The sequence below is a fragment of the Suricata suricatta genome, chromosome 7, assembly GCF_006229205.1.
Source record: "Suricata suricatta isolate VVHF042 chromosome 7, meerkat_22Aug2017_6uvM2_HiC, whole genome shotgun sequence".
Lineage (NCBI taxonomy): Eukaryota > Metazoa > Chordata > Mammalia > Carnivora > Herpestidae > Suricata > Suricata suricatta.
Genome location: NC_043706.1, coordinates 34,399,619 through 34,415,743, shown reverse-complemented (window position 1 = coordinate 34,415,743; position 16,125 = coordinate 34,399,619). Strand labels below are relative to the sequence as shown.

The following is a 16,125-nucleotide window of genomic DNA, read 5'->3' as shown; positions in this document are numbered from 1 at the left end:
GGGCAACTCAGCCCGGGGATGAGAAGGGCCGGGGCTTGGTTAGGCCCGCCAGAGTGGGAGGCCTGGGGGGAAGGGGAGGAGACATAGGCCTATTTCTATTTCCAGGAAGGCAGCCCCTGAAAAGGCCCTCCCAGCTTTAGAACATGTTCCGCCCAAAGCCCTGTCGCCTCAGCATGGCTTGTGGATGACACTCGGGTTTTGCTGAGCGTCATTTGGTGTGGTCACAGCAGAGGGGGCACACATGGGCCCAGCTGAGGCACCGAGCTCTGTCTTCTCTGGCCAGGGCCGATCTCCCTTCAGTTCTTTGCTGCCCGATGCTGGGGCTTATAAACCCCCAAAACTTAACAGATGGAGCCTGCTGGCCTCTGGGGACCATGGGCTTCCATCTGATGGGGTTTGGATGTCAGTTGCCATTTAGCTGAGTTCCTGGAGTGTTTCTCTGCCCTTGATCTAGGGGAGTGGCTTCAGAGAGGTGGGGTCTGTTGACTGTGGTCCTGCCTCGCACAGGTGCAGGAAGGCCCCTGGGATGCTTTTGCAGAACCGGTTTTTGCCAGTGGCTTAATAACAGTTGACTTGAGGCCAGTTTCCTTTATGTATCCCTGTTCCCCAGGAATTCGGGAGCGTGCCCGTGTGGGTGTTCCGGAAATGTCTGGCAGCCTGCTAAAGTGGCAGGGAAAGAGCACCTTGGGCCAGGCCTTGCTGGCACTGTTTCTTTAAAGAAGGAAGGCCCTTCAGAGGCATGTCTGCCTCATGGCCTGTTACCTCTTTCCAGCCCCGTGTGGTTCCCCGCCATGGCACCGACTGCTGGTGCAGGCTGATTTTTCTGCCTACTGCTTCACCCTCAAATCCTGTTTTTGCATTGATTGCATCCTGTGGTCCCCCAGATTTAGGGGCACTTGCATTGCTGGAGCCTGCACTGAGCTGGCCCTGAAGAGCCCCTCCCTCTGACAGCCACGGTCTGACATTTGGAAAGGCTGCATCTGGTAGAGTGGGCCGTGGATGGGCTCAGCGGGTCACACTCAGGAGAGCCAGCCTGGGGACTTGGGAATTTCAGGGCCCGGACTACATTTCCCAGACCATCTTCCACACTCAGAAACAGCAAGAAAATCCCCCTTGGATGCCCCAAGGTTTTAGTTGAGCAAAGTATAGGTTCTACCTCTAATGCGTTTCAGGCCGGTATTCCATTGTGGGTGTTGTGTATGTTAAACGCTCCTGTTGTTTGCTCCCCTCCGTGGCAGAAGGCTGAGGTCTCACCTACCCTCCGAGCCCCGGGTATTTCCCTGTCAGTCCTTGACTGACCGGGGTGTTAGCTGAGAAAGGAGATTGGGTTGGGTTGGGGCTGCCAGTAGAAGGAGGGGGACAGGAATGGGAGTATCCTGGTGGGGAGTTAGTCTCCATCCTCTCCTCCTGGAAAACCCAACTCTGATGGACAAAACAGGAAGTCCTCTGCTAGGCCTCCCAAAAGGCCTGAGTTGGTAGTGGTGGGCTGCGCTGGGTCTTACCGTAGCCCGCTTTGGTTTGCAGGCCCCCAGATGCTGGGGGGCGTGCAGCAGAGTTTTCCCCACTCTGGTCCTGGAGGCCGTCACCCTCCCCTGTGAGCATGCCCTCCTCTCTTCCTGGGCTTGGTGGACATGTCCCTCCTGCCCATCGCCTGATTAGTGTGGGACACAGTTAATATAATACATTCTATACATAGAGTAAGAAACAAAAGCCTATGACTGCCTCTGTAGACACAGAACAAGTATTTGACAAAATTCAATGTTGCTTCATGACAAAAACATTCAAAGACCTTAGAACTTCCTCACCCTTATAAATGACATCTATGAAAAACTCATAATTAACAAACCTAATGTTTTCCCCCCAGAATCAGGAACAAGACAAGGATGTCTACTCTTGCAGTTACTCACCCTTGTATCGGAGGGTCCAGCCAGGGCAACCAGGCAAGAAAATGAATTAAAATGAATTAAGATGAAAATGAATTAAAAGTTATCGGGGCGGGAGGGGTGCCTGGGTGGCTTAGTCCATTCAGTATCCGACTCTTGATTTCAGCTCATGCCATGATCTCACAGTTCATGAGCCCTGTGTCAGGCTCTGTGCTGTCAGCTTGGGATTCTCTCTCCCTCTCTCTGCCCCTCCCAAGCTCAAGGGCTCTTGCTCTCCCTCTCCCTCTCCCTCTCTCTCTCGAAATAAACTTGAAAAAACAAAAAGTTATCTGGGTTAGAAAGAAGTAAAACTATGTCTGCAGACAACATGATCTTGTACATGGAAAATCCTAAAAAATCCACTAAGGGTATAGGATATAAAACTGATATACAAAAATCACTCACACTTCTTTATACTCACAGTTGAACAAAGAAAGAATGAAATTACTAAAATTTTCATTTATAATATCAAAAATTACAAAATACTTATGAATAAATTTAACCAAAAAATCGTACAGTGTATACTTTGAAAACTACAGAACCTTGTTGAACAAAAGTAAAGACCTTAATAAATGAAAGACAACCAACATTCATGGATTAGAAAACCTGGATGGCAGATTACGCAATCCCTTTCAAAATCTCAGCTAACTTCTTTGCAGAAAATTGACAAGCTGAAACTAAAATTCATATGGAAATTCAAGGGATCCAAAATAGCCTAAGCAATCTTGAAAAAGAAAAACAAAATTGGAGGACTCATTTTGCAATTTCAAAACTTAACTACAAGGCTATGGTAACCATAGTGTGGTACTGGCATTAGATAGACCTGTAGATCAATGGAATAGAACTGGGGTCTAGAAGTAAACATTTAAGGTCAGTTGATTTTGGACAGAGGCAACAAGACAATTAAATGGAAGAAGAACCATCTTCCAGAAAACATGCGTGGACAACCGGATATTCACATACATAAGAATAAAGTTGGACTCCCACCTCACACCATATAGAAAAATTAGCTCAAAATGGATCAAAGGCTGAAACATAAGAATTGAAACTATAAAACCCTTAGGAAAAAAATAGGCATAAATCTTTGTGATCATGGATTAGGTAATGGTTTCTTAAATATAACACCAAAAAAACAGCAATGAAGGAAAAAAACATAGATAAATTGGATGTCATCACAATAAAGACTTGTGTTCAAAGGACACCCTAAAGAAAAATTGAAAAGACAACTCACAGAATGAGAGAAAATGCTCTAAAATTATATATCTGGTAAGGGACTTGTATCTAGACTATATAATTCCCACAAGGACATTCTGGGTGTCTCGGTCGGTTGAGCATCTGGTCTCATGGTTTGTGAGTTTGAGGCCCACATAGGGCTCTGCACTGACAGTGCAGAGCCTGCTAGGATTCTCTCTCTACCTCTCTCCTGCTCACCCACTTGCAGCTCTCTGTCTCTCTGTCTCTCTCTCAAAAATAAACATTAAAAAAAATTTTATACAACTCAATAATAAAGACTTGAATAGACCTCTCTCCATAGATACATGGCCAATAAGCACATGGAAAGATGTTTTGCCTCATCAGCAATCAGGGAAATGAAAATCAAAACCTGTGTCACACTAGGATTGCTATAATTTTAAAAAGATGATAACAAGTGTTGGCGAAGACGTGGAGAAATTGAAACCCTGTTGCTGATGCCAATGTAAAATGGTGTGGCCACTGTGGAAAGCCATCTGGCAGTTCCTAGAAAAAGTTAGAGTGATCATGTGACCCGCAGCTACCTACCATATGCTACTGCTCCTTGATATATACCGGAGAGAAATGAAGACATACATCCACACAAAAGCTTTAACACGAATGTTTATATCAACGTCATAATAGCCAAAAACTGGAAACAACCCAAATGTCCACCAGTTGACAAATGGATAAATAAAATGTATTCTACGCAAGGCAATCTTACTTGGTAATAAAAAGGAATGAAGTAATTTCATGCTACAACATAGATAAATCTTGACAATATGCTAAGTGAAAGAAGCCAGACCCTCCCCCCCCCCAAAAAAGGCCACCTGTTGTGTGATTCCGGTTATGCAAAATGTCAGAACAGACAACTCCATAGACAGTAGTTTAGCAGCAGCTTAGGGCTTGGGGTGGAGGAGAATGGGCAGTGACTGCTAATGGATGTGGGGCTTGTTTAGGGGCTGATGAGAATCTTCTAAAATGTTCTGATGGTTGCACCACCCTGCGAATAAACTAAAAACCACTTAGTGGTCACTTGAAATGGGTGACTTTTATAGGAGTCATATATATTTTAGAACACGCGCGAGGGAGAGGGACGGGGGAGAGAGAGAATCCCATGCTTCCTGTCTTAACTGCTTGCACACCAGCTTTAACCTGGCGACAGTCGCTCAGCCCCTCCCCGCCAGCCTCAGCTTGGTCCCAGGCTGCCCTGTCACCTGCTGCTAGCCGCCCCCTACACACACTTGTGCTTTCCTGCTTTCCTGCTGTCCTGCGGTGTGCCCCTGGGGCAATGTGACTGGGACTCTAGAACCTTTTGTCGGGATTCCTCCAAGCACCAAGGGCTGCCAACGCCTTCCGGTCTCGCGAACCAGGTGGGCTTGGCCGGAGCACCCTGTAAAAAGGTTATAGGCTACTCCTTGGTTCAGGGTCTGAAACCCAACTAGCCTCCCCGGGTGACTCCTGGAGCTGGGAGAGCCAGCCCCTTGGCCCATTCTCCTTCCTGCAGGTTGCCTGTGGATTTGAGTTGCGGAGGGGGGCAGTTTTTAGGAAGGAAAAGAAAGGCGCCCCAAAGGACTGGATGGAGTGTGTGGGGAGAGGTGTGTCGGATATGGAACTGGTGCCAGGGGTTGGGAGGGGACCTCCTCAGGGCCTCGCAAAGAGCCCTCCTTTTGCCCTCCACCCCTCACAAGCACAGACGCTCGGTACTCTTACACAGGCTTTTATTCAGGAGTCAGGGCTGCTTCCCTTCCCTGGTCCCTGCCTGCTGCCCCATAGAACTGCATTCAGGTGGGGCTTGTCCTTCATCTGCCCTGGCTACACCAGCAGGTAGGGAGAGGGCGCGCTCAGGACTAACGCCCTACCTGCAGAGGCAGACAGTTCCCAGGCCAGTGGGCAGGGGTCTCCCTTGAACCCCCACCCAGCCCCAGGATTGAGGTGGGAGGGGCAGGAAGGGTCCGGGCAGGGGGTGCAGTCATCAATGGCAACCTGAGCTCATAGCCATCCCGGCCTCGCGCCCCCAAGGCGTCTGTGGATGAAGCAAGCCCTTTCCCTTCCAGAAGCCTTCAGCCAAGAAGCATCTTGTTTGGGGGTGGGGGACAGGGTGGGGGAGGTGGCAGGAGGACAGTTGACCTCTTCACCCTCGGAAGGCAGAAGAGACTGGAAACAGTCTCAGACTCCGATGGCTTAAGGAAGGAGTCAGGGGACTAGGAGGGGCCAAGGGGTCTCTGGGAAGCAGCGATATGCTATCCCTGGAAGAGCAGAACCGTGACCACAGGACAACTGGAAAAGGGGCTGAGTGGCCGCAGGAGCACTGCTCAGCATGGTCTGCAGCTAGATGGATGGACCTCCAGAGAGGCAGAGGCACTCCTGGGGCAGAGCCACGAGTTGGCCTTGGGGAGGCCTCCCAAGAGCTCAAGGTCACTGGCCTGGAGTCTGGCCAGAAGCTGGGGTCAAGGTAGGGGCTACGGGGCCACAGAGCAGGACCTGCTTGGAAACTGCAGCCTCTTGTTCGGAGAAAGACCATCCGGAGTGAGCATAAGGCCAGAGCCCCTCCACCAGGCCTCGCCTTTGAGCGGTGACCCCTTCAGAAGATTCCAGCCAGGACCAGGGGAGGCAGGAGCAGCAGCCCCAGAACGGGGCCCCAGATGTGACCAGGGCCCGACTTCAGCCCTGACTTGAGGCTAGGCTTTTCAGGGCCCTCTGCACCTGTGGGGAGGGAGAGGCTTTGTCTCAGCCTGGAGACCGCTATGCCTGACCTCCCACCCTCTCAGCCAGGCGTGCAAGTGGGGGCCCCCCAGCCAAGGAGGAAGGTCCGCCTCAGAGGGTGCATGCCCCGCTCTGCCCATAACACCTATGCTGGGAGCAGGGTGCTGACATGCTGGAGACTGACGGGGACAGGCCTTACCTGGCAGAGATGACTGCAGAGCCAGGATACGCCCACCCACGGCATTAGCAGTGGCAGAAGTACTGGGGGAGTTAGACAGGGACTTGGAGGAGGTGTGCCCCACATGGTCCAGCGTGGCCGGCAGCTCACCTGTCTTGCCCTGGACTGGAAAATCTGAGGCCAAGCCCTCACTGGAAGGAGACAACTCGGCCTCAACCTTGCCTGCCTTCTGGGAGTGGGGTGGTGGGTCCCGTGTCCCTGTCAAGAACATCTTGGGGTGCGGAGAACTCTCTGGGGTCTTGGAGGGCATTCTTGTCCTGCTGGCCTCTTTGTCTGCCAATTTGGAGCTGGGATCATTGGTCGATCTGGGGAAGGTAGCTGGCCCCTCATCCAAGGAAAACAGGCTGTGAGTTGCCAAAAAGGAAGGGACCTCAGTAGTTAAGGAAGGTGGAGCCTCTGTTGCCATGGAGGGGGAATCTTCTGTTGCTAAGGGAGATGGGGCCTTGGTTTCTACAGCAGGAAGAGCCTTGGTTGCCAGAGGGCCTGAGACCTCTGTTACCAAGGAGGATGGAGGAGTTTCCGTTGCCCTGGAAGAGGAGATACCGCTTTTCCTAGAGCCTGAAGCTTCCGTGGCCAGGGAAGATGGGGCCTCAGTTACCAGGTAAGGCAAATCCTGAGCCTCTTCTGGGCCTCTGATGGGTTCTGATAAGAAACAAGGCCTGGCATTAGTGCTGCAGTCGGACTTTGTGACCCTCAACCCACCACAATCAAGGTGAGGTGACCAAATGTCTGACACACAAACACATCCTCTCCAGCGACTATGTCCTTCATTCATAATAAATAATACTTCATTATTTTTCAAAAAGTTAAAGTTTATTATTTTTGAGAGAGAGAGACCACACGAATTGGGGAGGGGCAGAGAGAGGGATATACAGAATCCGAAGCAGTCTGCAGGCTGCTCTGAGCTGTCAGCACAGAGCCTGAGGCGGGGATGGAACTCACACACTGCAAGATCATGCATGACCCGAGCTGAAGTCGGACACTTAACCGACTGAGCCGCCCAGGCGCCCCTAAATGATACTTTACTATAACACTGTTTTATTATAACATTGTAACAGCGGCCCCTGCATCCTCCTCCTGGTCCAAATCCTCTCTCCGAACTCACACATTTTTTCAGGGGACTCTCCAGCTAGGTGCCTGTGCCAAACTCATCCACTGCGACGCAGGCCGAGCCCCTTCAGGTCCACGCCCACCGCTAGGCTCCGCCCACAGTGGGGGGCATCGCCTCCGGCCACGCCCACCTCACCTGGAGCTCCGGAGCCGCGGGACTCCTCTACCCTCCACTTGCGGGGTTGAAATCCGGTCACTTTGAATGGCAGAGGGGCCAAAGTGACTGAGCAAGGCAGGCAAATTGGGTTTGGGAACCCGCATAGGGTGAGCCCGCCAAGAGCCCCCGGAGGTCGAGTCCCGCGAGCCCCTCCCGCTGTCCGCGCACCTCTAGGAAGTCGCGGGAGGCTTCTGGGACTGTCCTGTAGGGGTCCCTTCCCTCCCCTTCTTTCTCCTCCCCACCCCACCCCAACTCACCACAGAGGGAGCTTTCGCAGCGGTAGCCAGAGGGACACAGGGAGCACGGAGTCCCTTCTTGGTAGGGCCTCTTTCCCTTCACGTTCCCCCTGTGGGAGGCGAGGACGATGCTGGGCGCGGTCCCTACAAACCCCTGTCCTTGTCCGTCTTACTACACCTAGGCCGGTAGTACCCCTGGGTCTTACTTGCTCCCAACTAACTTGCTGAGCCAATGAGAGCAGACCTTCACGGCTCCCCCAAGGGTATAAGGCCCCAGATTGCCCCGACTTTCTTAGACTGCCAACTCAACCCTCCCCTTGGCCCTGCTCATCCCCTACCCCCCAGGACTTCCGGGGCACTCACGGGGGCTCATAGTTGCAAACCAGCAAATGGATATTGGTCTCCTCAACACCCTGGAGCTTCTCACAGAAGTGGGAGCCACAGCCAATCCTCTCTGTCTTGGCCCAGACCACCTGAAGGAGGGCAAACTCAACAGTTTAATCCGTATGAGACTGTCCCTTGCTAGTGTCTACACTCCAATCTTCTATGGGTGGGGAGAGGAGAATCCCTACAACCTGTAAGATCCAAGCCTGAGGACATGCAGCTTTAGAGCAAAACTCTAAACAGGGATTTTGTGGGAGTGGGGGTAGGGTGGAATTTGTCCTGAACCATCTAGTTCCCCCTGCCAATCACACACATTATTTCACCAGGCCTCTCTGAAAACTTTCTCATTGTATATACCCTCATGAATTCTTCCTGCGCATTTTTTTCCTGTGCATTTTAAACAAGAAATGAATCTCAAATGGAAGAATCTTAGATATCATCAACAAGCAAAATCCAAAGAACAGAAGAAGCCATTTTGGAAGTAGAACTTCCCCCCCGATATCACAAGTAAGCAGGAATCTGCTCTGCTGTTTTTAAGTCTGGGCCTCCTACCTGCTAGAAGGAATTCCATCTTAAGAATAAATGTTTAAAAGTCAAAACAACCTTTGGGCACTGCCATGGGCTGAGACCAACAGCCTCCCCTTGCTGTTTCTAGGCCCACTCCGCTCAAGAACAATTCAAGCGGAGGTCAGTTTTTGCTCTGAGATCTGGCTCTGGGTATTTTACACACAACCCCGGCACTGGGGGTTTTCGACTTAAGTCAGGTGAAGGTACCAGTAATGAGCCCAGGCAGAAATGACCCCGGAGCTCATGTGCACTCAGCCCTGGAGGACACAGGGGTGGAGGTAGAGCAGACCCTCTCCTGCCGGGCACTGACAACAATCTGTGCAGGAAGATTGTGTGTGTGTGTGTGTGTGCGTGTGTGTATGTGTGTGTGTGTGTGTGTGTGTGTGTGTGTGTGTGTGTGTTGGGGTGAGGGGAGTGTGAGAAATGGCAGGGAACCAGGGAGGGCTGCTAGGCACTCACAACTTCTCCATCTGGGTGGGTGATACCAGGATTTCCTTCCCTAAAGGTTAGCACTAAAAATACCACTCAAAAGAAGCCTTGGAAAATGGAATTGGTGGATATGGGTGGGAAGATGTTATTTTTTGAACAATCAGCATTGGGTGGAGAAAACAAGAATTCAAGAACACTAATGTTAATTCCCATACACACTCATACACACGCCCCTACAGTACTCTCACCCAACACGTCTTATCTGCAAACCCAAACTTTCGAAGTGCAGTGAGAACCCTGATTTAAGCAAAATGTGACTGTGAGGGGCAGGAAATGCTCTCGAAGTCTCCCAGGAACCTTCACGCAGTGACGATTTGCTCTCATTTACATATAGTGTTTAAAAGCAGAAGAAAAAAACACGCACAATGGTCTCTGCTTTATCACTCCCTGGCAGATTAGAAACAGCAACTTCAACGCTATGAGAAATGACAGAAGAAGGACAGTAAGCCAAAAGACAGAAGCCGGGGCATGTACCGCGGATGCAAAGGGCCCTGCCTAACATAGGTCAGACAGGACCACTTAGACGTGCCTAGAATAACTACCGTCTACGACCTCTATGAAACTGGCTCTGCGACACCTAACTTAGGTCCCTTCAGTACGAGGACGAGAGGAGCCACATAGATTTTCAAACGACTATGGTTTTTAGAGTCAACTGAAGATGGTTTAGGAAGTTTGAGAAGCACACTCCGAGGAGGTGAGGAGACTGGTGGCCTCTTCCCCGCCACGCCCCACCCCACCGGCTGCGCATGTGGCCCCGCCCCTTGCGCGTAGCTTCGCCCAGTGCTTTTGGGGCCCCACCCCGCCCACCGGCCCAGGGGCTTCGCACCTGCGTGTAGTGGCCGCACATCTGGCCCTGGTCGCAGGTGGCTGCGCTAAGGTTGTAGTGCTCGCGCTCGTGGTGCCACTCCTCCATGGCCAGCGGCACGTCCAGGCCCTCGTCCGTGATGGCGAACAGGTTCTCCCCGCGCCGCCCGCGCTCCTTGTTGTGGCCCCACACGCACTTCTGCGCGTAGGCCTTGGCGAAGGCGGCCAGCTCCTCGTCCCACCTCTGCGGGGTGGGGAGGGAGGTGAGGAACGCCTTGGGCTTGGTGGGGGTGGGAGAGGGGTATGGGAGAGGGACATGAGGATACCCACACTTCTGGGGATCAAAAAAGAAGGTTGAAGGTGTCCCGGGGGCTTCTGGGGGCCAGAGACCCTCCCCTCCCTCGGGGTGACTCTCGGCCATGATCAGGAACAGGTCTGTGCTCCAGGTAGGCTTCTGGGGAGGGAGGGTGCCACCCCAGGCCATGGAGTGAGCTAAGCTGGGGCCCATTTACCAGCCCTGTGATTTTAGACGGATTGCTTGACCTTTCTAAACTCTCAGGGGGCTTTGGGAAGAATAAATGAGATGATGTTTGTGACACTGTTGTTATTAATGAATATTAATATCCTTCTATGTGAAAGGTGGCAGCTGTGCCCTGCCTACCTCCCGGGGCTGCCTGCCTGCTCTGAAGACCACACAACCTCCAGTGAGAAGTTCAAGGGCTGTGTTGTTTATTCGGCCACACCCCAACCCCTCACCCACCCCCCCTTAAATATAAAACTCCACTCTCAGGTCCCAGCCTCCCCTTGGGGTCGCCCAGCCTCCGTGGCTTTACCAGCTCCAGGCTTCCCTCCCAAGTGCTATTCCCAAGTGCTCTGAACTCTTGTCAACTGACAACCCCTTTCCCCAAGAAAACTGTCTGGGTGTGACCCTCACTGAGAGGCCTCTTTTCAGAGTCTTGCTTTCTCAAGAGCTGTCAGATCCCAAAGGCAGTGTCCTCCTGCGGAGGCTTCAGGTAAGGCAGCAGGAGGGGGCATTCTAGGTGAAGGGACCTCTGAGGTTCTCTGTGTCCTTGGCCAGAAGGACAGCCCCAGTGTGCGTGGGAAGAGGGATTAACAAGGATTGAGGAGGAAGGCCTGGATCCCATTAAACCTTGTCCTAGGCCTCTCCTAGAAATGGATGGCCTGGCGGTGACTCCGGCTCCACCCTCTGGGGGCCCAGCCAGCTGTGGGAGCCAGACAGCCTACAAAGTGCCAGGAGCCTGGGTGACCCTGAGAGGAGGGTCGGATAGGCCTCCTCACCCACACAAGATTCTCAGGAGCAGCTGCGTGGGGTGGGGAGGGCCACGCCGGGCTGGGACACCCCCACTTTGTGACTATGGGTGAATCCCTTTCCCTCCCTGGATGTTTTTTTTTAATATTTATTTTTGATACAGAGACAGAGCATGAGAGGGGGAAGGGCAGAGAGAGAAGGAAACACAGAACTGGAAGCAGGCTCCAGGCTCTGAGCTAGCTGTCAGCATAGAGCCTGACGCTGGCCTCGAACCCATGAACATGAGATCTGACCTGAGCCGAAGTCGGAGGCTTAACCAACTGAGCCACCCAGGCGCCCCCCTCCGTGGATGTTTTTGTCTCAAATCACTGGCCCCGGAGTGTCTCCCATACTCTGGGAGTAAGGGCAGTTAGGGAGTGGGAAAGCGGCAGGGTGGGGGGACCTAGATCAGGGTGTCTGGGATGACATGCTGGCTCCAGATTAAACTTCCATCCCCTTCGGGGTAAGTAACCCAGTGTCTGGGGCAGTGCTGGCGCATAGCAGGTGCTCAGTAGACATTTGTCAACTGTTGATGACTGAGACAGGCCCTTCTTAAAAGCGGTCTCCCTGCTGAGCCCGGCTGTGATCGCTGTTCCGACTGGCTGAGTGGGGTTCGGCCAGGAGAGTCATTCCTGTGGGTCTCCAGGCTTCTCTGTCATCCAGAGACTCCTGTGGATATCTAAGAGTCCTGGCAGCCACCCACACTGGCCACATGGTCATGATGCCCATTCGTGCAGCCACTAGTTCAACTAACAGTCGGGGGCACCGTACCAGCCTGGAGGTGAGAGCCAGGACCAAGAAGCCCAAGTTCACATGGTTCTAAACGGCTGATTGGGCCACCGTGTGGTAAATGACACATATGCGATGGGTAGTATAGAGGCACCAAAGAGGGCCATTTAGCCCAACCTGAGGGTGGAGAAGGAGACGCTAAGTGATAAAACTGAGGCATTGGTCAGGTGGAGAGGGAAAGGCGTCTGAATAGAAGGCATAGCATGGGCAAAGGCATGGAGGTGAGGAGCAACGTTCTGGCTGGGGAAGGAGAAGCTGTTGAGGTTACTGAGGTTACTGAGCAGGAGAGGACGCTGGCGGTGTAAGCAGGGGCCAGACCCACGGAGGGAACCTTCTCAGGAGCTGGAGGTTTATCCAGAGGCAGTCAGGAGCCAGTGGGAGCCATTGAAGGATTCTGAGCAAGGTCAGGCCCATGCATTGGGTTATTCATTCTGGTAGCAGAGGCCAGAAGCTGGGGAAGCAGGTAGGGGCTGTTTCAGGAGTCCTTGGAAGAAGTAATGAAACACTGGATCAGGCCTGAACGAAGGGATGAGGATGGGGAAGTAGGGTTCAAGGAAAATTGAACCTTCCAGGAAGTAAAAGTGGTGATGATTAGATGTGGGAGCTAAGGGAGAGAAGAGTCCATGATAACCATCACCTGCATCACCCTGGATCCCTCTTTTGTTAGCCCAACACTTACTGAGCACTTACTGTATGCCACACACTGCTCTAAGTGCTTTATAAATATTCACTCATTTGATCCTCACAGCCGTCCTGCAAGGGAGTTGCTATGGTGTCATCATCTTCAATTTACAGACGAGGAAGCTGAGACACAGAGAGGTTAAGTCTCTTCGCCAAGGTCACACAGCTAATAAATGGCAGAATCAAGATCTGAACCAGCCCATCTGTCTCCAGGCTTTCCGTATGTAACGCCTGCTGAGATCAAGCTGGAGCCTTGTCCCGAATTTATCCCGGTGTCCCAGTCCATCCCCTCCTCCCATCACTTGGCACCAGGCAGCACATACCCCCTGACTATCCAAACTGCTTCTCAGAATGTGGCCCCCACCCCCAAGGTCCACCTCTGTCCACAAATCAGCTCCTGGCTGGGGCGGCCAACAAGACTGCAGGGCATCAGGGATCCACAGCCGGAGAAACTGAGGCTCAGCAATGAGTTCCAGGCCTCAGGTGGGGAGTCATTGGCAGAGCGGGCACCAGCATCCCAAGCTCCTTATCTATCGTCTGCAGCTCCAGGTTGTCAGACTGACACGGGTTGAACGGTCCTGCTGTGTGCATTTCTGGGGGCCTTCCTTGACCTCTGTCACACATCATCCCGTCTGACCCTCAGGGTAGGAACTGCCAGTCCCAAGTGATAGATCAGGAAATGGAAGCCTTCGCAAGTAAAGGGACCCATCCAAACTCACTTTGCCAGATTGAACAGAGCTATTGGAACTCCAGTTTTGGACCCTTGCGCTCACTGCTCTCTTCCCCAGGTGTGACCTCGCTCTGGGGCACTAACTGTGGGGTCCCTGGGCACGGCCTGGGAGTCCTCCAGGTTGGCCTAGAGGATGGCCAGCCCAGCCCTCAGGGAGGGCAGGAAAGGGATGAATTTCTGGTTTTATGTCTTTTCATCTTTCACATAAACACCCTGATCCTAACCCTACCATCAAATAACTCCCTCTCGACAGAGGTAACTGCCACCCAAAATCTGGCTTCTGTCATCTATAAGAACGTCCCTGTATATTAACAACATTTGCATGTGTCCCCACCAGGATACAATAGTGCTTTTTACATGTTTTTAAACCTTCTGTAAATATGTCCTACTGTGTGTGTGTGTGTGTGTGTGTGTGTGTGTGTGTGTATTTGAGATTTCATTCCCCTCCCACTCAGTGTTATTTCAGTCAATGTTGATATATATGTAGTTCTAATTATGACCCCATTTTATAGATGAAAAACCGAGGGTCCTTACTAGGTTAAGGGACTCACCCGAATCACAGGTCTTGTTGTGTGACCGCGACAGAATTTGAACTGTGTGATCCAGCTTCTGGCTCCTGTTCTCACCCCCTCCATAGAATACCCTCCCACCCCCGGTGCTGGGACCCTTCCTGCCACGCTCGCTCCTCTTCTCATTGCGTTAGGGGCTTCCGGTGGTGCCCCAATCAGGGGCACCTGCATTTTAGGAAGTGCTGGGAAGGAGTCGCTGGAGTGAGAAACTGGGGCTCCCAGGCCTGGCTCTACCAGCTGTGTGACCTGCAAGCCCCTCAGGGACCAGCAAGTCCCTCTGCGCCTCAGTTTCCTGATCTGCATAATGGGGCTGCCTCTGGGAAGCTGTGAATTACATCATCTCAGGAATTCTGTCACTGACCAGAGAGATGAGTCTCTGAGGTAGCTCCCACTCGGAGGTAGGGGGGACGGGGTCGGGGGGGGGGGGGGGCCCTGCAGGTGCGGGCCCCTGGCTGCACTCACCATTTGCAGCATGTCAGCGGCAGGGGGGAATGCCTGGGCCCGGTAGAAGTTATGCAGCTCCACCATCACGTGTTTCTCATCGTCACTAAGGGCGCCGGCGGGGCCCACGGAGGCCGCCAGCAGCAGCAGCAGCAGCAGACGGCAGGGGCTGTGCATGGTGGCCAGTCCTCTCTGCCTCTCCCGGCCAGGGGTCTGGCAGCTGGATTTAAAGTCCTTCCCACACAAGCACCACCCTGGCTGGGGCGGCGGGAGGAGCTGTCTGCGGGGCTGGCCCGGCTCACACAACGTCTCTGGGAGGGCTGGGTGCTTGGGTCCTGACCAGAGTTAGGTCCACTCCCAGCATTGATCTCCCCTTGGAGTCCTTGGCAAAGGCCTCCTTTCTCCTGGTCACAGGGGCTCAGGCCAAGAGCTACGCTCATTCCACAGTCCCTCCTGAGTTGTGGAGGGGTTCCCGGGGGCAAAATAGAGTTGCCCAGGTAACACCCACTTGCTGAGGACAAGCAAGAGGAAGAAAACCACATGGACCCTGCCTCTGAGGATCGGGTGAGATGAGGAAACTGTACTTGACTTATGGAAAAATGGAGGAAGACAAGATGTATTTGGTAAAAAAAACAAAAACAAAAACAAATAAAAAACCCCCCAAAAAACAACAAGAATAAAAAAGGGCCAACTGAAGCCTAAATCTTGATTCTGCTCCTTTGCTGGCTGTGTTTTGGGCAGTTTTCTCAATTAAATCAGTGGCCGTAATAGTGCCTGCCTCAGAGGGCTGGAAGGAGGTTTACATGAGATCAAATGTATGTGAAGCCTGCCAGATAGCCCGTCCTGTATCTGGCGCTCAGTAGCCCTCAGTAAGAGTAGAAACAATTACTCATATGGCACGGCCTTGGCCAGCCTCCGGCCCCCCAGGGAGGCAGGAGGGAAGGGGCTGACGTTTTCCCACGCTAGCGGTGTCCTGGAAAGGGCTTTTCACTATGGGTAAAATGGTGGCTTCTGTGTGCCCTCGGGCCCCATGTGCTTGAGGTGCTCATTGGGAAGTGGTGTGCTGGGACCTTTCCTGCTCTGACTATCTAGGAAATAGAATGTGTCTGTTTTTGAAATCAAGAGAGAGCAGGAAAGCAGAGGCATGAGCAAGCTGATGCAGCAGGGGTTCTGCGGGGAGGGTACTGGAAAGGAAACAGGCCTGGTGGCCAAGCACTTTGATGGTAATGACCGTGCAGGGCAGGGACCAAGGTGTTGGCCTTGAGGCAGGAATCTGGAATCGGTACTCTTGAGCTGAGCTGGGATTTTTTCTTTGTTGTTGTTGTTGTTGTTTATTGATTTTTGAGAGAGACAGACAGACTGAGTGTAAGCAGGGGAGGGACAGAGAGTGAGGGAGATGCAGAACTCGAAGTGGGCTCTAGGCTCCCAGCTGTCAGCACAGAGCCCAACGCAGGGCTCGAACTCACAAACCGCGAGATCATGACCTGAGCTGGAGTCGGACTGGTAACTGACTGAGCCACCCAGGCGCCCCTCAGCTGGGGTTCTTAGAGCCTGCCCTCTCAGGGAATGGGGACCTAGAAAAAGTCTACTCATTGGCTTTGGAAGATGTCGAGAAAACCACTTCCTGCTCAGGTCTCTCTGGGTAAAGAAAAAAGCAAAAACAAAAACAACTTGGATCAGACACCCAGACAAACATGCCTGTTAGAACTAATTTAGAAACTCAGCCAAGTTGTAACATATAAAAACAACATACAAAGCACATA

The 16,125-nt window shown here is 52.5% G+C and overlaps 1 protein-coding gene and 1 long non-coding RNA gene across 2 annotated transcripts; one reads left to right on the top strand and one right to left on the bottom strand.

Moving 5' to 3' along the window:
* Window positions 1-4,856: 4,856 nt before the first annotated feature.
* PI16 (peptidase inhibitor 16) lies at window positions 4,857-14,587 on the bottom strand. Its single transcript, XM_029945115.1, has 6 exons — window positions 14,384-14,587; window positions 9,866-10,087; window positions 7,963-8,072; window positions 7,621-7,709; window positions 6,058-6,738; window positions 4,857-5,858 (listed from the first exon to the last, which is right to left on the bottom strand). The coding sequence occupies exons 1-6, from the start codon at window positions 14,537-14,539 to the stop codon at window positions 5,737-5,739; spliced, it is 1,380 nt and encodes a 459-aa protein (XP_029800975.1). The 5' UTR covers window positions 14,540-14,587; the 3' UTR covers window positions 4,857-5,736.
* LOC115296637 lies at window positions 5,278-10,078 on the top strand. The gene is made up of 3 exons (XR_003910970.1): window positions 5,278-6,697; window positions 8,389-8,490; window positions 9,434-10,078. It is a non-coding gene; the product is annotated as an uncharacterized LOC115296637 (long non-coding RNA).
* Window positions 14,588-16,125: the final 1,538 nt, after the last annotated feature.

Excerpts from the sequence above, each read along its gene's own strand:
- PI16 (XM_029945115.1), bottom strand. The coding sequence starts at position 14,539 with ATGCACAGCCCCTGCCGTCTGCTGCTGCTGCTGCTGCTGGCGGCCTCC. Across the intron at positions 10,088-14,383 it reads CCGCTGACATGCTGCAAATG|AGGTGGGACGAGGAGCTGGC; the intron begins GTGAGTGCAGCC and ends CCCACCCCGCAG. Across the intron at positions 6,739-7,620 it reads CTGCGAAAGCTCCCTCTGTG|AACCCATCAGAGGCCCAGAA; the intron begins GTGAGTTGGGGT and ends GTTTCTTATCAG.